General features: G+C 47.1%; 1 protein-coding gene across 1 annotated transcript in view; it reads left to right on the forward strand.

The window, feature by feature from the left end:
* Positions 1-22,999, forward strand: part of kif6 (kinesin family member 6) — a 664,853-nt gene that overhangs the window by 449,611 nt on the left and 192,243 nt on the right. Inside the window, exon 15 of the mRNA XM_078542714.1 lies at positions 7,204-7,259. Coding sequence (XP_078398840.1) covers positions 7,204-7,259 — 56 coding nt within the window. The remainder of the gene's footprint in view (positions 1-7,203; positions 7,260-22,999) is intronic.

Below are 22,999 nucleotides of genomic sequence, written 5' to 3' on the forward strand. Positions count from 1 at the left end.
AATGGCCCATACAATTGTAGCAAGACTTCCTTACTTTTATATGCCATTCCCCTTACAATAAAGGTCAACATTCCATTTGTCTTCCTAATTACTCTCTGTACCTGCATGCTAACTTTTTATGATTCAGGTACAAGGACACCCAGGTCCGGTTGTACTGCAGCATTCTGTGTCTCACTCTATTTAAATTATCCTGCTTTTCTATCCTCGCCAAAGTTGTTATGATCACAACCAATGTTAATTGCTTCACACATCAAATCCCAGAAGGAAACTTGGCTTACGGGCTATACCCTTTTTTTTTACATACTGAAAATGAGAAGAGGACATACTGATCTCAGCAGTAAGAAGTCCAGTAACACTTTTGGGATTTTAAAAATTGAAAGTAAAAGTTTTATTAACAAGAATAAAAGAAAACTTAGCACTCAAGATTACAGATACACAGTTAAACTTAGTCTTACAAAACATTCCCTCAAAAAGACTCTCTACTTGGTTAGACCCACATGTAAACACCTTCCAGGCAACACTCCCTTATAGATGCTTAATTATAAAAAATCCAGTAATATTACAAGGGAAACTGCTGTAGCTTCAATAAAGGCATACCGCATGACCTGTAACTCTCTTCCACTCAGCTGTGAAAAGCAAAACTTCAGAATAAAACTGCTTTTTGCAGCCCAAGACTTTTCTGGCTTGACTGGATGGTTGATTCATGAATGCTCATTAAAAACGCTACTTGCCAGAATCACGATCCGCTTCCCAATTATGTGTCACGCCCGCAGGAATTACAATGGTCAAAGTCACGACAGGATATAAGTGGCATGCAGCTGTCTGCCCTCATTTCACTCGTGACTTTGAGGTGAGTGCAACATTCAAAGCCAACCTACAACAGCGCTGCTCTAGTTTCTCAGCAATGGCAGTGTTACGCCACGTTGGTGAGGCTGTAGGGTTGGTCTGCTCAAGGTGGGTGCCTCCGTACTCCGGGAAGACAGCACTCAATGTGTGCTGTAGGTCTCAGGCAGGGCTGCACTCTGAAACACAGACCAGCATTGTGTCCGGGGGTGGGGGTAAGGGGGAGAATGATGAAATAGACATGGGTTTCAATGGGGTATGGTGGAGTTGGGGGGAAGGGGTGGGAAACGATGGCAGGCAGAGGGGAAACCGAGGGTGGGGAAGCTGGAGCCGAACATGGAAGAGTTGAACACGGAGACAGAAGGCGGTGAATGGGAATTGAAGGATATGAATGGGAGAGGATGAACACAGACTCTGGAACAGGAGCGGGGGCTTATGTTTGTGTGGCAGAAGAGGGATGGGTTGCACAGAGACTCATGGAGGGTGGGGGGGTGGGGGGGGGGGGCGGCGAGGGAGGGAGACTGTGTTATGATCAGCCATGAAGGAATGGGAAAGCTCATTGAAAGACAGTCATAGCCCCTGGCCTGGGGCCAAGAGTTCAGAGTGAGAAATTAAAGGCAGTCCTCGGGCTTTGTGGACCTCATAGTCAGGTATAGAGATTAAAGGCAGTCCTGGGGCTTTGTGGACCATGCTACAGAGCTATGTGTGACTCTCACATCATAGTCCTGCTCCAGGGAGGGGCAAGGCCTGTATGTTCAATTGGGATAAGGCACAGATTGGTGTGCAGGGCATGTTCTTGGTCTTAGTCCATGGCAATGCGGTTGTCTGGCTTGGTACTGAACTGCAGATGGGATGGTCATGGTTAGGGGAGGTATCTGCAGGCTGTAAATGGGGAAAAGGTAGTAAAGGTGGGGGTGCTCGAAGCTCCCCTGGGAGAATTCTCCTCTGTATGTCACCGTGCACACAGCCTTGAGATAGGGAGGGGTGAGGCCCACATGGGACATGGGGACATCACCAGTGATGGGTTTAGGCGGGAGGGCTGGAATTTCCACTTCGGTAGTCCCTCGGGGTTGAGAATGACTTGCTTCCACACTAAAAATGAGTTCTCAGGTGACTGAAAAGCCCAATGCGTGACCTACAGGAACCGCACACACTCGTTCTCCTCCTCCTGGCTGCTGGGCGGCCTCCTGTTGTTGTACCTTCCCTTCCCCCTCTTGGAGGCCAGGGCTTTAAAGGCGGTTATAGTGAAAATTTCTGGATACAAAAGCTCTACATCTGTGCCAGATGGAGAGCGAGAGAGTGGCTTGCAGGGCTCCGCGAAATAATATTGTCCCAGGAAGATATAAAAACAACTTCAGCGGCTTGCTTGGTAAGTGCTGGGGCGAGCAGGATTTGCTGAGGAGAATGTTAGGCCGAACACAGCCAAACGTTCACTGCCATCCAACGCCATGATCACCACAATGACAATGGGATCCAGGGTTACTGGGCATTGCTGGAGAATAACCGGAGGGAGGTCTACCTGCACATTGTGAGGTTCCAGGAAGATTGGAGGGACTTGAGCACTGACATGGGGAGGGTCAAAGCTGGTCTCAAAGTAGAAATACAGCACCACTATCTTGAAATCTCTTCCAACCTCTATGGGATAGTGATGCCAAGTATCAGAGTTGGCATCTTGGTCACCTAGATCTGTGAGTTTACGCCTCATTACAAGGCTATATCAGCAAAAAGCCAGCAGTGCAGATGCAGCTCTCGGGAATGACATTGGCTTTCTGTTTGTGAGTGAGAGGTCTACTATATTTATCCAGCATTCATTAATCTGTTGCATCTAACAGTCCACAGGGAGAAGGAGGCTTGAATACTGGTGCCTGCACTCAATGCTGCCTTCTTGATGGCAGTGATCCAATTGAAGAGAAGGAGAAGGGCCTAGTGCCACCTAGTGCAGCTTTGAGAGGAGGTCCAGCCAGAGGTCCATGGTTCAGGGGAGCACCACTAGACCCAGAGGATGAGGAGGTTAGACTCATCCCAAGGAGGCTATCCAGAGTCTACCGATGAAGCATTTTCTATCTGGAGATGAGCAAAAGACAATGCCGTGTACGTCTGTGCTTATCAAGAGATGTGGTGGATCATATCTGGCACATTCTATTGGAGGATCTAAGGCCCCATGGACTGAGGGGACATCCCCTGCCAGTACACCTGAAAGTCACCACCGCACTCAATTTTTTTGCCTGTGGATTGTTCCAGGGATCCACAGGGGACCTATGTGGCATTTCACAGTCCTTAACGCATAAATGTGTCAAGGAGGTGACAGATGCCCTCTACAGTAAGGCTCATCATTATGTGCAGTTCACACTTGATGAGGATGGCCAGGCTGCTAGATTTCTGAGGTTTGCAGCTATCATAGGCTTCCCTAGAGTACAGGATGCAATCAGTTGCACACTTATGGCTTTGAGAGCTCCATGGTAGCAACCCCTGATGTTCAGGAAAGGATTCCACTCCCTGAATGTTCAACTGGCACGTGATCATCAAAAGCACATCATGCACATTTATGCCAGGTCCCCTGGGAGTTCTCATGACTCATACATCCTGAGTCACTCCCAGGTGCCTCACATATTCGCAGGGCCTCAGCAATTACAGGGCTGGCTAATTGGGGATAAGGGGTACCCACTGAAACGATGGCCCATAACACCCGTGCATTGTCCTCAGAGTGCCTCAGAGGAGAGATCCTACACGGTGCATAGCTTGACACAATCCATCATCGAGCAGACAATTCTGAAGATGCACTTCCAATGTCTGGACCGCTCTGGTGGCACCCTGCAGTACTCTCCACAGAGGCAGCCCCGCATAATCGTGGCCTGTTGCGCCCTTCACAACCTGACGCTTCAGAGGGGTATCCCTTGCCAGAGGGAGATATGGAGGAGGCTGAGAACTCTTTGGACGTTGAAAAGCAGGAAGGGCAGGAACCTGAGGAGGGAGTTGAGGGTCAGTTTCCATGTGAGGATGCCACTGAAGAGCACAACGTGGAACACGCCCGTGCCACACTGATAACCAGATTCCAGAAGGAGAAAGGGACACGACCACATTTCTTCTGTCCCTTAGTGCCATGCCAGTGCACTGAAAGACGTTTACAGACAGTAACATCAAAATCAAATTCAGCACTTGGACTTGCACTTTCAACTCTCATGATTCACGATGCCCTAATCTTTGGAAAAGTCAGCGACGAAACCTGCAACCATGCGCTCTGGGAAGTGAAAGCACGACAGCGCAAACACTGCATCAGAGGGATACAGTCATTGCCACCTTAATGAGAAACTTAGCGACACTGAGATGTGCGCATGGTTGGAGAGACCTTCATGGCAGCAGGTCTTGTTCTTTGGCACCGCCAATGAAGATGGCCGTCTGATCTTGAGAGACAATTACAGCTAACCCACCAAGGCTATTGAGCATGCCTTGCTCCATGTAATCTTGTAAGGAGTAGAGGCTACTACCTCATTTTGCAAACACTTCCAGTAAAGAGTTTGACACATCTCCCTGAGATAACACAAGGGTGGAGTAACTATCATGACTCAGCTACACATCATGAATGTGAGGTACCAAGGAAGGCGATCACTGAGTGGGACCACGGCTCACCCTCGCAATAAGTGGGCGCGTAGATGCACATGCACGAATTCAAATTTCAAATGACTAGACCCTTCCCATGAACAGCAAATGTATTTGCAAAATTGCATGATATATGCAGTGATTGAATATACATGACTCAGAAAACTGTGTTAATTTTTCCAACCCTACCGCTACATCTTGGTGTATCCCCAACATCTGCAGTGGAGGTGGAGGCAGCTTGCTGACTGCTGCGCCCCGTTGTCTTTGATGATTTTGACGGGCAACCCCTAGAGTGCCGAGACCTGGAGGGCCACGGCCTGCTTTATGTGTCCTGCTGTGGGGCAGGAGCATCCTCCTTGGCCTGTACAGCTGGAGTTGATGGGGTCACAGGCAGAGGGGATTGGGATCAGCTGGACACTCTCAGAGTCACCTGGGGGGATGGCCGCGGGGTCTCCAGCTGCTGGTCCTCCTCCCTGAGTGCTTGAGGGCCCTTTGCTAACTCCCTGAGGAGAAGAGGCTCATGGAGGGAGGTCAAGATGCCCCGCCCCCCCTCTCGACTAGCCACCGATAGATCCCACCAATGCCTATAGTGATGGAGTGCAGGTCTAAGTGCTAATCCGGCAGGATCTGCTGGACCAAGATCTCCAAAGTGGCCACCACCCTTCCCATGGAGACCTCGAGGCACTCTTATGTCAGAGCCATGACATCAGGGAGAACGCGGACGGACTCCTCCATCCTTCACTCTAATCTATTGACTGCTTCTTGTAACTCTATGTGATTTCCTGCCGTCTGTTATTGTATCTCTTAGTATGTTAGAGACAGCTGCTTGCAGTGGCTCATCACCTGACTCAGGTCAGTGGGTGCCTGATCTCCAGCACTTCTCCAAGTGCCAGAGACCTGTGCTGTCACTGCCCCTCACTGCTGCAGATATGTGTCAGTAAAGTGTTCTCCAGAATGTTACCCTGGGGTGTGTGTCTCTGCACTGGTGGAGGGTGCAGATGAATGCGGTGACCAGTTTGTCATCTGATGCATCCTCAGTATCCTCCTCTGTGGTAGCCTGGGGGCTGGGACTTATGGTTGGGCTGGAGCCCTGTCTGGGCCTGCTGTTGCCTGTAGGGGAGAGAAGATAGATTTAGTTCATAAGCAGGCAGAATACAACATTGCATGTCACTCACTGTGATTATCAGGAATGGTCAACGAATGGAGGGTTGATCCCTACTGGCTTGCTGGGAGAAGCTGATCTTTTCTTTGCCTGCCAGCTAGGCAGCATCCTCCTCAAAGTGGGACAGTTTCTGGACGTCTGTTGTCCCCCCTTCCATCTGGGATATAACCCTCTAGTTGTGGGTGAGCTTGGCCTGCATAAAGATAAATGGAATAGAATGTGACGAGGAGAGATGCCTGAGAGATTGGAAAGCGTGCTGGCCTGCAGTGTGTGCTGAGCTCTCCCCAATAAGGGCTGAGGATGGAGTTTGTGCAGCATGACGGACAAGATGCTGGTGATGTTAAAGTGTCCGTCAGACAATCAGTGCTGATGTCTCCCCCACTAATATTGTGTGAGATCCCTGAGCAGTGTGACCCTTTGAGTGCATGCTGCCATTATGAGAGTGGAGTGAGCTGAAGGCTAGCTTACCCCGGTGGAGCGGATGAGATCATTCATCCTCTTCCTGCACTGGATGGCATTTCTTGGGCGGGTGCCCGATGAGCTGACCTCCCTTGCAACTGCCACCCAGGCTGGCGAGGCAAGGCTGGTTGGCCTCCTGGAGCCATCTGGTGCTGGCGGACTCCATGGATGAGGGCCTCAAGGGAGTTGCTGAACCTGGGAGCAGCTTTTTTCTTTGGTGGAGCCATATCAAGAAGTTTCCCACACACAGTTGGCCTCCTGAGAGTAATCTGTGTATTCGGGTGGCATTTAAATGTGGCTCTGAACCATCGATCCCATTAGGTAACAGTGGGGCAGATGAATCAGTGCCTGCTCCGCCATGTGATTCGGGGAGCTACTTACCAATGCATAATTAATGAGATTCCGAGTGTGAAACTGGATGCAATTTCGCACCCCTGCCACACATGAAACCCTCCCCCCACCCACGGGAACAGAAAATTCCACACAAAATGTGATTCAATACAGTGACAGACCCTAACCGTCAGTATTGTATGTACCCCAGTGTCCTACAGTGACAGACTCTTACCCACCAGTACTGCTCCCCTATGTTATGCAGCGGCAGGCCTACACTCACTAGTACTGTACCCTAAGTGTTAAGCAGTGCCTCTTTTCACTAGCCCAAATTTGGATCTGGTGATAGCCCTGGTGAAGGCATTCCTTTTGGCAGGAGTTTGTGCTGGAAGAGAGGGTCACAAAAAGACAGTAAGCCAGAGGGGGCACTAGGTTGGGGGTACTAGGTGGCACTAACATGAAGTTAATGCAAACTGGATGAAGGCTCAGTGTCACTGGTGTCAACCCCAGTTTTCTGCCACTCGTACCCAGGATTAATTAAGTATTCTCTTGCTGCTGTTGACGGAAAAGTTGGCTCCCATATTAAAATTAGGATGACTGTAGTCCAGGGGAGTCTGTACTTCGACTGCTTGACTAGGGAAAATTAAAATATAAGAAGTGAGAATTTTCATGAAAAGCACTGACATGAGAAAATAATCAAAATTAATATGATCTGTATCTACGAGTGAGGTTTTACCAATCATAACTTCCCCTAGAGGGAACTTTGTTCCTTTTCTATTTTCATCTTGTCCAATTTATTTTGTTTTCACCAGGTTCACTGAAGCAAAATCACTTGGCGAAAAAGTGAATCAGTCCAGGAATAAGATTAGTGAGTACCCATATCATGTTCAAATAGTATAACATTACAAAAATACCTCACTGATGTGTGTATAACCATGAAAATAAAAGTGAAGGGAGGGAAATTGGCTACACCCTGAAAATGGGGGTGCATTTTGCAGCACATAATAATCTGTGCCCATTCATTGCATTGCAGGCACCATATTAAATTGATGCTGCCTGCTGTTTTAAATAATTGCTACATGCAGCTGGCACTCTCCAGGCTGTTCATTGGCTGCATGCTTCAGCATTGGGACCAATATCATTAATTATTTACACTACTTTAATAAATCTATTAAAGCGAAGGTGCATTGTGGCTGCAACAAGTGTTGGCAGTCAGTTGAAAACCGAATGTGCTCTGATGCTTTAAACAATGACTGAACATGCAAGAAATTAAGCACCAAAATTTACATACAATGCGCTGGAGGCCTTGTTGGTGGAAAGAAGGGGACATGCTCTACATCTACAGTTACCAACTCAGACAGGCTATGATAGAGGAGGGATCTGCATTGAGGTATTGGGCACAAGAGCATGAGAGCTGGGGCATGGGGGAAAGGATTGCTCAGGTGCCAGCTTGTTGGACAGTGAGGTCGCAGACTAGTTGTTTTGTAGAGGAGGCAGATGAAGACTTTGAAAGGCCATGCTACAAAAGAAAGATGCACTGAAAAGCCTTCCAAAAAGCCTCCTCTCAATGTCAAGGAACATGGATTTTCAGCACTAATTTAGCTTAGAGTTTTATGCAGAGCTTGGAGCCCATTCCTTCTAATGTTGGACTAGTGGTCAGGTCAATCAGCATACCTTTGGAATCCACCACGATGCAGTGAATGATGGCTGATGTCACAGCTTATATTACAGCACAAATGGTTTCTATCAAGGTCCCGAGTACACCAGTGTTCTAGGCCCAGAGCTGATGAATGGGGAGGTGTGGTTAAGATTACTGGTATCACTCATGAATTGTTTGATCAATTAGAGCTCAGGCAGAAAGGGGCTGTCGATGTTGAATCCTTTACTCCTTTTCATGTTCCTCCGCTTCCAGTTGGACTTCTTCCTCCTTCTTCCCCCCCTTCCGCTTCCAGCAGCAGCTTGCAACACGCCAGGCAATACTTTCCTTGCACTACTTTGAGGTTGCAGCTGTGACTGCAGCAGATACCAGATTTCAGCCAAGAAGTCTTTGTAAGGTGAAGACATCTAATCATTGGTCCTCCCTGAAGTTGAGGTAATAGAATTGCTTCCAGAAGATCCTCTGTGAATATGGCTTCCTGCTGAGAGCCCTTTGCACTCTACTTTTTTATTCATTCACAGGATGTGGGCTTCGCTGGCTGGGCCAGCATTTATTATCCATCTCTAGTTGCCCTTGAGAAGGTGGTGGTGACCTGTCTTCTTGAACCACTGCAGTCCATATGGTGTAGGTACACCCACAGTGCTGTTAGGGAGAGAGCTCCAGGATTTTGACCCAGCAACGTATAGGAACAGCGATATATTTCCAAGTCAGGATGGTGAGTGACTTGGAGGGGAACTTCCAGGTGATGGTGTTCTCATCTATCTGCTGCCCTTGTCCTTCGAGATGGTAGTAGTCATGGGTTTGGAAGGTGCTGTCGGAGGAGCCTTGCTGAATTCCTGCAGTGCATCTTGTAGATGGTACACACTGTTTCTACTGTGCGTCAGTGGTGGAGGGAGTGAATGTTTGTGGATGTGGTGCCAATCAAGCTGGTTGCTTTGTCCTGGATGGCTAAGCTCCTTGATTGTTGTGGGAGCTGCACTCATCTAGGCAAATGGGGAGTATTCCATCACAGTCCTGACTTGTGCCTTGTAAATGGTGGACAGGCTTTAGGGAGTCAGGAGGTGAGTTACTCATCACACTATTTCTAGCCCTTGAGTTTTCTTGTAGCCACAGTATTTATATGGCTAGCCCAGTTCAGTTCCTGGTCAATAGTAATCCCCAGGATGTGGATAGTGGAGGATTCAGCGATGGTAATGCATTGAACATCAAGGGGCTATGGTTGGACTCTCTCTTGTTGGAGATGGTCATTGCCTCACACTTGTGTGGCGTGAATGTTACTTGTCAGCCCAGGCCTGGACATTGTCCAAGTCTTGCTACATTTGGACATGGGCTGCTTCAGTATCTGAGGAGTCATGAATGGTGCTGAACATTGTGCAATCGTCAGCTAAGATCCCCAATTCTGACCTTATGATGCAAGGAAAGTCATTGATGAAGCAGCTGAAATGGTTGGGCTTAGGACACGAGCTTGAGGAACTCCTGCAGTGATGTCCTGGAGCTTAGGTGACTGACCTCCTACAACGACAACCATCTTCCTTTGTGCAAGCTTTGACTCCAACCAGCGGAGAGTTTTCCCCCAATTCCCATTGACTCCAGATTTGCTAGGTCTCCTTGATGCCACACTCGGTCAAATGCGGCCTTGATGTCAAGGGCGCTCACTCTCACCTCACCTCAAGAGTTCAGCTCATTTACCCATGTTTGAACCAAAACTGTAATGAGGTCAGGAGCTGAGTGTCCCTGGCAGAACCCAACCTGGGTGTAAGTGAGCAGGTTATTGCTGAGCAAGTGCCGCTTGATAGCACTGCTGATGACCCCTTCCATTACTTCACTGATGATCGACAGTTGACTGATGGGGCAGTAATTGGCCAGGTTAGGTTTGTCCTGCTTTTTGTGGACAGGGCATACCTGGGCAATTTTCCACTTTGCCGGCTAGATGCCAGTGTTATAGCTGTACTGGAAAAACTTGGCTAATGGCGTGGCAAGTTCTGGAGCACAAGTCTTCAGTACTATTGCCGGAATATTGTCAGGGCCCACAGACTTTGCAGTATCCAGTGCCTTCAGCTGTTTCTTGCTATCACGTGGAGTGAATCAAATGGGCTGAAGACTGGCACCTGTGCTGCTGGAGACCTCGAGAGGATGCCGAGATGGATCATGCACTCGGCACTCCTGGCTGCAGATTGTAGCAAATGCTTCAGCCTTATCTTTTGCACTGCTGTGCTGGGCTCCTGCATCATTGAGAATGGGGTTATTTGTGGAGCCTCCTCCTCCAGTGAGTTGTTTAATTGTCCATCACCATTCACGACTGGATGTGGCAGGACTGCAGAGCTTAGATTTGATCCATTAGCAGTGGGACTGCTTAGATCTGTCTATCACTTGCTGCTTATGCTGTTTTGCACGCAAGTAGTTCTGTGTTATAGCTTCACCAAGTTGACACCTCATTTTTAGGTATGCCTGGTGCTGCTCCTGGCATGCTCTCCTGCATTCTTCATTGAACCAGTGTTGATCCCCTGTCGTGATGGTACTGGTAGAGTGGGGGATATGCCAGGCCATGAGGTTACAGAGTGTGGTCGAGTACAATTCTGCTGCTGCTGATGGTCCACAGCGTCTCATGGATGCCCAGTCTTGAGCTGCTAGATCTGTTCGAAATCTATCCCATTTAGCAAGGTGGTAGTGCCAAACAACACAATGGAGGGTATCCCCAATGTGAAGGTGGGATTTTGTCTCCACAATAACTGTATAGTGGTCACTCAAACTGAAATGTCATAGACAGATGCATCTGTGGCAGGCAGGTTGGTGAGGATGAGGTCAAGTGTGTTTTACACTCTTGTTGGCTCCCTCACCACCTGCCACAGACCCAGTCTAGCAGCTATGTCCTTTAGGACTCGGCCGGCTTGGTCAGTAGTGGTGCTTCCGAGCCACTCTTGGTGATGGACATTGAAGTCCCTCACCCAGAATACATTCTGCACCCGTGCCACCCTCAGTGCTTCCTCCAAGTGGTTTTCAACATGGAGAAACACTGATTCATCAGCTGAGGGAGGGTGGTACGTGCTAATCAGCAGGAGGTTTCCTTGCCCATGTTTGACCTAATGCCATGAGATTTCATGGGGTCCAGAGTTGATGTACAGGACGCCCAGAGCAACTGTGTCGTCACCTCTGCTGGGTCTGTCCTGCCAGTGTTTATGTAAGATCATATCTATGTAAGATATGATTACGATATTACTCTGTCAGATTGTTGCTTGACCAGTCTAAATTTTGGCACGAGCCCCCAGAGGAGGACTTTGCAGGGTTGACAGGGCTGAGAGATTGCTGTTGTTGTTTTCGGTGCCTACACCGATGCCAGGTGGTCTGTCCAGTTTCATTCCATTTTTGTGATTTTGTCGCAGCTTGATACAACTGAGTGGCTTGCTCAACCATTTCAGAGGGCAGGGGCAGTCAATGTAGGCCAGGTAAGGACTTCCTTCCCTAAGGGAGGTTAGTGAACCAGATTGATTTTACAACAACAAACACTGGTTTCATGGTCATTATTTGACTTTTAATTCCAGATTTTTTTATTGAATTCATATTCTACCATTTGCTATGGTGGGATTTGAACCCAGGTCTCTGGATTATTAGTCTTGCAACAATACCATTACACCATCACTTCCCCTCCCCTGCTCCCTATTCCAGCAGCTTGTCCAACTCTATGTGACCTTTCTTCAAACTCCAAGGGCAGAATTTTGCGCTTGGTGGGCGAGCGGGCCCCACCGGCTCGGTGGCAGGCGGGCAGCCGAACTCCGCCGCCAAAACGGGGCCCTCCGCCATTTTGAGTGGGCAGGCCAATTAAGGCCCACCCAGCGGCCTGCCCGACAGGAAGTGCTATGCGCTTCCTGTGCAGGGGGGGGGGTTGTGGGGGGGGGGGGGGGGGGGGTGGGTGAGTGAATTCCTATCTGTCAAAGTGCGCTCTTTTGCGCGTGCTCCCTGAGACCAAGTGCTGTCTCAGGGAGATTAGTGACAGGTAAGTAAAGTCTAAAAATAGAAAAATATTGAAATTATTAACATGTCTCCCTCATGTGACAATGTCACACGAGATGGGACATGTTAATAAGAAACATACAAACTTTATGAAACTTTTTAAAAATGGACATGAAACCTCATCCCGCCAGTGGATGAAGTTTCATGTATAATCAGGAGCCTTAAGGTTGGACAGGCAGGGCCTTTAACAATCTTAATTATCCTGTCAATGGCCTTAATTGGCCATTGACAGTTCGGCAGGCGGACAGCTAATTTCGCTGTCCGCCTGCCTTCCTGAAAATTTAAAGGGATCGGGATGACGTCGGGGGTTCCTCCCAATGTCATCCCGCGTCATTTTCCCGTCGGCAAGCGGGCCCCGCCCCCAAATCGCCAACGGGAAAATCCTGGCCCAAGTCTTGCTTGGTTCCCAGAGGAAACCCTATCAGACCACCTCATTTCTGGAAGCAGCTTATTTCAGCACAAGATCTTAAATGACCAAAAAAGCATTTAAGACTAGCTAGCTCACTTCAGTAACATATTGAAACTTTAGCCGAGTCCAAGAAAACTCCAAAAATAGATACAAATGCTCCAGCAATGAGAAGAAAAAAACCCAGCAACTAATCTTTAATAATGCTGGAGGGGGAACCTCCATTTGTTTAATGCGTGTTCAGCTGTCCGAGGTTATGATAGGGTATAGGCTTGAGTGTGACAATCAGAAATGGTAGCATTGACATAAAATCAGTGTTTTACATGCGTTGACATAACCTGTTCTGTATGCTGCTGACGGTCATTAGGCCAGTGTGTGCAAAACTCCTTTATCAAGATGGGATCCAGCACACTTTCCACCAAGAGTGCGCAGATCATCTTAAAACCCATTTTCAAGCAGTAGGAGGCTGCATAGCGCCTAAAGAAAATGGCCGCTATAGAGCCTGATTTCTACGCCCAAATGTCTTTCACCTAATTTTCAAGAATCCAGCATTACTTTTAAGGGATAAAAATAAAAAGTGCTGGTAATACTCAGCAGGCCTGGCAGCACCTGTGGAGAGAGAAACAGAGTTAGCATTTTGAGTCTAATGTTTTAAGAAGTAAAGCGTTCTTCATCACTGAAGCAGTCCAAGTCCAAATTGAGCAAGACCTTGATAATACCCAGGCTTGGTCCGACAAGTGGCAAGTAACGTTCACTCCACACAGATGCCAGACAATGATGAACTCCAGCAAGCAAGAATCTAAGCATTGTCCCTTGACATTCAATGGCATTACTATCGCTGAATCCCCCACTATCAACATCCTAGGGGGTTACCATTGACCAGATACTGAACTGGACTAGCCATATAAATACTGTGGCTACAAGAGCAGGTCACAGGCTAGGAATCGTGCGACGAATAACTCACTTCCTGACTCCCCGAAGCCTGTCCGCCATCTACAAGGCACAAGTCAAGTACGTGACGGAATACTCTCCACTTTCCTGTATGAGTGCAGCTCCCACAACACTCAAGGAGATGGAAATCATCCAGGACGAAGCAGCCCGCTTGATTTACACCCCATCCACAAACATTCACTCCCTCCAGCAGCGATGCACAGTAGCAGCAGTGTGTACCACCTACAAGATGCACTGCAGGAACTCGCTAAAGCTCCTTGGACAGCACGTTCCAAACCCACGACCACCACCATCTAGAAGGACAAGGGCAGCAGATAGATGGAAACACCACCACCTTGAAATTCCCCTCCAAACTACTCACCATCCTGACTTGGAAATATATCACCGTTCCTTCACTGTCACTGGGTCAAAATCCTGGAACTCCCTTCCTAACTGCTCTGTGGACATATCTACACCACATGGACTGCAGCGGTTCAAGAGGGGCAGCTCACCACTACTCAGGAACTCAAAGACAATAAGGGATGGGCAATAAATGTTGGCAAAGCCAGTTGACATAGCCACATCACATGAATAAATAAAAGAATCATGGGTCAGCTTGGATTGGAAGGTTTTATGGATTTCCAGAGTGTTCTGGAGCTTTATTGCCATAGGAGTTTGAGAAAATTTTGCAGACTTATCTTAACCTTGGATTTTTTTTATCATCTCTTTCTTTACCTCTCCTAGGAAATTTCAGGATAAGAGGGTCAGTCAGTGGTGTATGTAATGTGGTTGGGGCAAGATATTTCATTATTATAAATTCTAGAAATACATATCAGTTCATGCGGCACATAGTCTGCACTAGCAACATCTCAAAAACAGCGCTGAAATGAATGACCAGTTTTGGTAATATTAACAATGCATCCCCTATGGCTCAAGTCACCGTAAATAATGAAGTGCCAATTCAGTTCACATTATTTTATTATGGTGAATTCCAGAGTACACTCAATCAACCTACCTTTTATTAACTCCTTACTTCCCCAGATGCCGACAGGCGTTTTTTTTTTAACCTGTTTTGTGCTTCATATAGTTGCCACCTGAGAGCCTGATTCATGGGAAGTGATTGGCTGCTTATGCTATGCAGAACACCGTGGAACTGAGGTGGTCCTCATTTCATGTCAACTTAGTTCTTGGCCGTTTTACATTGCTTCCCACATTTCACTGGTGTAGTCCTGAAGGACTGCAGTGTCTTGCAGTTGAGACTCCTGGGATAACTTGGCCCTTATCCCTTGGCCCTCTTCATTGCAACTTTCCTCCCTCTGTGTTGCCCATTGTTGTTGTGAAACTGCAGGAAAGGTGGATGGAAACTAAGAATGGATTAGCATCTCGACCTTGGGAGCAAGATGACAGAGAATGAGTTGGAAGATTAAGGTAGTCTGGTGCTTCACAGGGATACCAGGATGTCATTTTAAGTGCTCGGTCAGGAATCCGGAAGTTTAAAAATTTCACCAACCTCAGTATCTCTCAGAAAGAACTGAGCATGTTCTTCTTCCCTGCCTTGGTTCCATGCATACTGGTGACTTCCACAGATTAGATTACGCACAAATGCATCCTCAGAACCATATTTTGTTTTGAATCATTTAAAATAGAATGGGGCTGCACCTTCCCATCTACTTACTGTCTAAAACCCATCATGAGAAGGGATGCTGCAACCTTAATAATAAACACAGTTATACATCTCAATGTCAGCTCTTATGTATCTGCACTGTAAACTGGGTAAACGGCATGCTTTCCATGACAGAAATGGTGATGCAGTTGAACTTTTGCAGTAGATCGAGGAAACACCACAGTAATGCTACCTTTTTGGATTACTGTATTTGTAGAAAAATAGAACAAGATGCTGAGTAAAACTGTTAAATAGGAATAAGATTAACATGATACAGCAGCTAGCCTCGTCCTCTCTTGATTGTTATGCCTCCATAGAGAAGAATAGCTCACCATACCCCTCTGCCCAGTTTCACAATGAAGAACGACTACTTCAGAAAGATACCAGAGGACTTCCAGCACTCATGGAACCATACTCCCATGAAAGTCAATGCCTTCAAGAGCAGAGGGGATAAATAGACTGAATCTTCTGCCCTCACAGGAGGTGAGGACGGAGGCAGGTGGGTCTGAGAATTTGGCGGGTTGGCATCGGGACCGATACCCGACACCTTCCTGCCTCCACTGGAAGAAAGTTCTGGGCAGGAAAGTCTATAGTCAACTTTTCCGCCGCGCCTCCACTTGTGTCCCTTAGGTGGTTAATTAACAACCACTTAAGGGTGTCTTGCTGCCTCCGCTGCAATCTTCCCAGCTTCAGGCGGGCCTGCTGACATGCAGCCTGCATGACTGGTAAAACTATGTGGGCTGCATGTCAACTGGAGGTTGGGGGGGTTGCTGGTCTCTTGATCTGCACTAATCTGTGCATGATTGAGTCATGGACATGGGGCAGAGGGTGGCTGCAGACAGCCAAGCCCTTGCTGCCGACTCCCATTGCCCCCCTCTCCCCATGTCTCCCACTCAGTGAGAACCCCCAACAGCACTTACCTTTTTCTTGGGTCGCTCTGCGATTTTGGGACTCCGGGGGATGTTGTTCTTGCAGCAGCCATGGCACCTCCGTGGTGTTGCTAAGTGCAAGAGCTGCCGGACTTTGATAGAACAACAGCTCTTGGCGAGCAGGTGGTTGTCTTCTGGAGTCCTCAGAATAGAGGAAGGCCTACTGCTACCTGATGGGTAGAAGATAAGGCAGGCCTTCCTCCTATTAGTGCGGGTGTCTTACCACTTTTTCAGACAGCAAGAGAGACACCTGCTGAGAACAGAAGATTCTGCCCATATTGTATGATCAAATTTGTACTTTATTTAACTTCTGGGAAGAGTAACCTTAAAAAAATTGTTTGAATTCAGTGTTTATCTAACACTTCATTTTTAAATGGAGCATGAATTGGAACACAGCATGTAAATGATGAAGTGTCTTTATGGTGTCTGCTTTTCAAGTCTGCTAAATCACAGCAGCTGAGGAGGCACTAAAATTTCAAATAAAATTAGCCAGTATCCCTTTTTAAAAAAAATAGATTTTCCATTGTTTAGGCCATTAGCAGTGATATATATATGGGAAACTATTCACTGGGTTTTGTCTGTGCCTGCATCTTAACATAATCACATAGAATTGTTTTGGTGAGCTCGAGACATATATTTGTGTGGCCCTATAGACTGTAGGTAGAAGCTGCTGAGAAGCAAGTTAAATTAACTCTCATCAAACAGCCACAGCAACTAGTACTTACAGAATCCCCATGTGACATAAGTGTTGATAGATAATAGCGAGTTTGGAAATAATTCAAAAAGCAGTCCAAATCAGATGAGAATGGACCACACGCTAATTTTGCTGCAAGTGGAAAAATCTTTCTTTGACTAAATAAGTCAGGTTATTCTGTAAACATTTAAGATGTTGAACTATTAAGGTGTCATTTTAGTGGTCATTGACGGACAGATGAATAAAATATCTGTTCCCAGACTGACTTTTTTATAAAGAATTATGTCTAGGAATGGTGGTGCATGCAGAAGGATGAAATCGGTACCTGCTTTCATTTAAGAAAAAAAAGGCTTTTTTTTATTAAATGTTTTAATTTAATAAAAGATAAGAAATAGTCATTTTTGCGGTAACGTGTTCATTTTTATCAAACGAGAAACCTGAATAAAGGACATAGTCCAGGACACCACCAAGTTTGAAAAGAATAGATTGGAGGCCTGGTAATTCAATGAAAGGGCAACAAAAAAGAAGTTTAGGAGATATTTTTATTATGCAGAGTTGTTGTGATTTGGAATGTGCTGTTTGATACAAAACCCATAAGAAGTTTAACCATCTAAAAGGAACAGCAACAAAAACAACTTATTCATATCACAGCTTTAACATCATAAATGTGATAAAACAGGAACATTTTCTAACAAAATATGACGCCAAGCCAGATATAGAGATTTCAGACCAGATGACCAAAAGCTTGGTCAAAGAGGTAGATTTTAAGGAGTGAACCCTCATTGAGCAGTCCATTGACCTGCTGAAGATGTGTTTTGTTCCCTGGGCAGCTCAGGCAACGGCCTACAGTATTTACCTGCCAGAGTTTCTCGCATGATTGTGGTCTGCTGTATGCTTCACAACATAACCCAGCAAAGGGGAGTGACCCTTGAAGAGGTGGAGAGAGTGGCAGTTGTGATGTCATCAGAGGAAGATAAGCAGGACATGAGAGAAGATGGGACAGGGGACACAGAGGGATAGCCTTTTGCTGCATGAGGTATCCTAGTGATCATGGAGGTGGCCAGGCCTGTAGTCTCACAATGAAGCCTGTCCAGGAAGCCATTATTGAGATATTGATCCAGTAAAGATTAAACAGATGAACTTTGAGAACTGTGGGACCAACCACATGACTGAATGCCGGAAGTATGCACTCCTACAGAAAAAAACAACAGTGCATTCAGCCTAAGCAATCTGGCTGTCACAGGGAGAGGGACTGCTGCTTTTAGTCTCCACTGTCACCAGTGAGAAGACTTTTTGTTTAGACACTATTACTACTTTTTTGCACAAAGTTTTAAAGAAAATGCATGCCATTATAACAGTATTTATTTACATAGTGAGTTAAAGTTAATATTTGCATGCATTATTTACAACACTCCACAGTGACCAACTAAGTGATCTGCCAACGTGATGTGCTTTGCATTCAGGCACTCCTTAGTTGTGCCTCCCTTGCTGCCTGAAGGGGGTAGAGGCAGCCTCCTCCAATCACTGGCTTCTTGGTTGTGAGGACCAATTCTCATTTTGGAGGTACCAGTTAGGGCTTCTCCTGGGATTGCTCTGCCTGCATCTCTGCAGAGGCAGCCGTCATCACTGGGACCTCTTACATGGATGCTCTCTTTGTCAGAGGGGCCAAGGAAGCTGAGGATGATGAGGATGCCACAAGTGATGTGCAACCCTCATCCTCCTCTAGCACATCCTCAGCCCTGGTAGGCTTTCCTGTTAGCTTGAGGGAGTCTGCTGCAGGCGCACTGCTGGAATCCCCTCCAGTCACCATTAGGCCACCTATGCTGCTCAGAGCTTAATGTATTCCATGGACATCAGTGCCCAGATTCTGAACTGACTGGCCCAGGCTTCTTAAAACATGCTATATCCTGTGCAGGATATCGTGCTGTTCTTGCATGCACGCTAGGTGCTGCGCATATGATTCCCCATGAGAGTGGCCACTCTTTCATGGAAGGAGCTCATATGCTAGAAGCCGTGAGACATGGCGAAGCTCATCTACTGCATCGACATTTGCATTCCATGAGCCTGCACAGCCTCAGGGAACTCCAACATATGACCACACATCTGCACCTGGTGCTTCAAGTACCGAGCCCCAAACTGTGACTCCTGAGGCTCTTCCTTACTGCTCAGCGGAGCAACACTGTGATTGTTCTCAACCCTTCGAGAGGGACTCTCCATGAATGCCTTTGCCTTAGATACCATCTCCTGCACATGAGTGCTGTGCTCCTCACCCAGTGCCACCGTTCCTATACGTGCACATGGACCCACTGAGGTGCTAATGTTGTTAGACTCGGGTTCGGTCCCAACTCCCAATTCCCATGCCTACGGGAAAACCGTGGCCCTTGCATCGAAGAATATTTAATGTCCAATCCAGCCCTCTTTTGAGCCGGGTCTCTATAATCGCCATGACATCATACTCCCACATGGGAATTGCCTGCGGCTTTCAAACCTTATTTACCACACTCCGTGCATTAATTTACATGCACAGTAAAACATAATTTAAACCTTATTACATTCCCTCTTACTCTGACCCCACTTAATACGATAATATTTCTTGCTCTAGTGATATCTGTCTCCCAGTTCCTTTGGGCAAGAAAAAGGGCAGCAAGTTAGCAGAACATTCACTCCATGCCAGAGCAGGGCAGATGCCAAATAAGCACTGGATCTCATGTACAAGCGATGAGCTTCACACACCCGTCAGACATCCTGACGCAACTCACTAGTTTGGAAGTCATCAATTTAGATAGATGGAAATCAGATAGATCCTGGGAGGGCAGCGGACGTAAATGAGGAGGGGAGGGGTTTGGCAGAGGGAACTGGCAGATGCTGGTATTCATAGTCCTGGGCTTCAGTATGTAACTTGGAGAGCGAATGTACAAACACTCAGGAATAGCACCCGACAGTTATTTTGCTGGGGAAGATGACCAGTGTGGCTTCATAGAGTATACTTTTGTTGGTCATTGCTGCCACTTTCATTATTAGTCCCAATGCTTATGCTTAGAAATGCAGCTAAAAACAGGAAAGCTAAATGTCTCCAGTTGGCCGCACTCCAGAAATATAAACATGCTTTAAGTAAACAAAAACAGAATTACCTGGAAAATTTCAGCAGGTCTGGCAGCATCGGTGGAGAAGAAATCAGTTAACGTTTCGAGTCTTCACGACCCTTCGGCAGAACTGAAGCATAGTTAGGAGAAAGGAGAAATATAAGCTGGTTTAAGGTGGGGGGGGCGGGGGGAGAGAGAAGTTGAGGGTGTGGTGATTGTGGAGATAAGCAAGCAGTGATAGGAGCAGATAATCAAAAGATGTCACAGACAAAAGGATCAAAGAGGTGTTGAAGGTGGTGATATTTGTCTAAGAAAAGTGCTAATTAAGAATGGAAGACAGGACACTCCATCATTTTCACATGGTCCATCTCTGACACTTCTCTTCCCTTTCTTGACCTCTCTGTCTCAATTTCTGATGATAGACTGTCCACCAATATCCATTACAAGCCTACCGACTCCCACAGCTACCTCGACTACAGCTCCTCACACCCCGCTTCCTGTAAGGACTCCATCCCATTCTCTCAGTTCCTTCGCCTCCGTCGCATCTGTTCTGATGACGCTACCTTCAAAAACAGCTCCTCTGACATGTCCTCCTTCTTCCTTAACCGAGGTTTTCCACCCACGGTCGTTGACAGGGCCCTCAACCGTGTCCGGCCCATATCCCGCGCATCCTCCCTCACGCCTTCTCCTCCTTCCCAGAAACATGATAGGGTCCCTCTTGTCCTCACTTATCACCCCACCAGCCTCTGCATTCAAAGGATCATCCTCCGCCATTTCCGCCAACTCCAGCATGATGCCACCACCAAACACATCTTCCCTTCAGCCCCCCCGACGGCATTCCGTAGGAATCGTTTCCTCCGGGACACCCTGGTCCACTCCTCCATCACCCCCTACTCCTCAACCCCCACCTATGGCACCTCCCCATGCCCACGCAGAAGATGCAACACCTGCCCCTTCACTTCCTCTCTCCTCACCGTCCAAGGGCCCAAACACTCCTTTCAAGTGAAGCAGCATTTCACTTACATTTCCCCTAACTTAGTCTACTGCATTCGTTGCTCCCAATGAGGTCTCCTCTACATTGGAGAGACCAAACGCAAACTGGGCGACCGCTTTGCAGAACACCTGCGGTCTGTCCGCAAGAAAGACCCAAACCTCCCTGTCGCTTGCCATTTTAACACTCCACCCTGTTCTCTTGCCCACATGTCTGTCCTTGGCTTGCTGCATTGTTCCAGTGAAGCCCAACGCAAACTGGAGGAACAGCACCTCATCTTCCGACTGGGCACTTTACAGCCTTCCGGGCTGAATATTGAATTCAACAACTTTAGATCTTAAACTCCCCCTCCCCCCATCCCCACCCCGTTTCTCCCCCCTCCCTTTTTTTTCAATAATTTGTATAGATTCTTCTTTTCCCACCTATTTCCATTATTTTTAAATCTAAAACTAAAACCTTGTTAGTCTTTCCACCCCACCCCCACTAGAGCTGTACCTTGAGTGTCCTGTCTTCCATTCTTAATTAGCACTTTTCTTAGACAAATATCACCACTTTCAACACCTCTTTGATCCTTTTGTCAGTGACATCTTTTGATTATCTGCTCCTATCACTGCTTGCTTATCTCCACAATCACCACACCCTCAACTTCTCTCTCCCCCCGCCCCCCCACCTTAAACCAGCTTATATTTCTCTTTTCTCCTAACTATGCTTCAGTTCTGCCGAAGGGTCGTGAAGACTCGAAACGTTAACTGATTTCTTCTCCACCGATGCTGCCAAACCTGCTGAGTTTTTCCAGGTAATTCTGTTTTTGTTTTGAATTTCCAGCATCCGCAGTAGCTTTTAGCTTTTTGTTTTTATGCTTTAAGTAACACTGTCAGGAGAGACATGCTGGGCAGCTTCACCCACTGAATTGTACGTGCTGATGTTTTGGTGCATAGGCATTTAAAGCAGTCTGAGATTTGAATTTGATTATGTTTTAATGCTAGATGCAAATTTCTTTATGAACTGTTTTATAGGAAGGTCTCAGATTCACCACTTTCACTTATTTCAGGTCATACTGACCCCTGTAGCATTTACATTACAAATGATGTGAAAAACTAAATTTGCCTATTTCTGATCACTCCTAGAGACTTTGTAATGTAATGACAAATTTATGTAATGTGACAGAATGGAAAAGTAAACCCAGCTGTATTTCATATCCAAAAAAATCAGTATGTGTTAGCCTGAGTTTGGTTCAAATGTTGCTAACACCAGTTAGAGGAATAGGATAGTGTAACAGCTTGTTTGGAGGTATTTCTTGTGATCACGAATAGCTTTGTAACATTCAGGTCTCCTTTGAGCTCTGTTGTCAGCATTACATGCAGTCCACCATAGACCACCATGCACAATCTTGACCTCTCTCTTCAGCAGCATGGTGTTAAATTATTCCATCACTGTCTTGCTTCTTACTTCTATATCATTCTTCATCTACTCCATTGCTTTACTGAAAAAAAAATCTTTTTTTCTTTCTTTTTGGTTGCAAGCTGAAACCTCATGCAGCTCTTGGATGCCAGCCATTGCCTATCTGAACCCACCTTCTCTACACACAATGCACTCAGCCAGCCAGTCCCTCTGCTCCGTCCAGGTCCCCACCTCCAGCCAAAAAGACACCTCCATTGAAGAGCTGGGAATAAGAAGCCTGGAAGACCCGTCGCAGCGCTTACCCACACCCTCCACCAGCGCAGAGACACACACATCGGTGGGACCTAGATCTGGAGCAGGCTCGGGTTCACAATCTGGTGGTCACCACATGGACATGTGTCCGCAGCAGGAGGAGGCAGGTTCAGCCAAGCTCTACTGCACATGGAGGACTGCTGGGGAAGAGACATCTGTGAGGTCTGAGTCAGATGATGAGGCTCTGGAGTTGGCTTCCAACTCATTGTGGAGTATCAGCAGAAGGCAGGGGAACGTCACGCAAAGCCCTCAACAGAGTGGCATGTGAGTCGGAAGAGTGTGTCCACTTGCTTTCTGATGAAGTTGTGCCCACATGTATGCGTATGGAGGTCTTCATGGGAAGGGTGGCGGATGCCATGGAGACCCTGGTCGAGCAGAACGTGGAGATGCGCGCAGAACTGCATTCCATCGCGGGAGCCATGGGTGGGTTCCTGCAGTGGCAACAAGAGAGGGATACAGGGCACCTCGACATCCCTCCAAATGCTTCTTTTGCTCAAGGAGTCAAACTGGGGCCCTCGGGCACCTAAAGGGAGG

This window comes from Cetorhinus maximus, chromosome 5 (assembly GCF_964194155.1).
Source record: "Cetorhinus maximus chromosome 5, sCetMax3.hap1.1, whole genome shotgun sequence".
Taxonomy (NCBI): domain Eukaryota; kingdom Metazoa; phylum Chordata; class Chondrichthyes; order Lamniformes; family Cetorhinidae; genus Cetorhinus; species Cetorhinus maximus.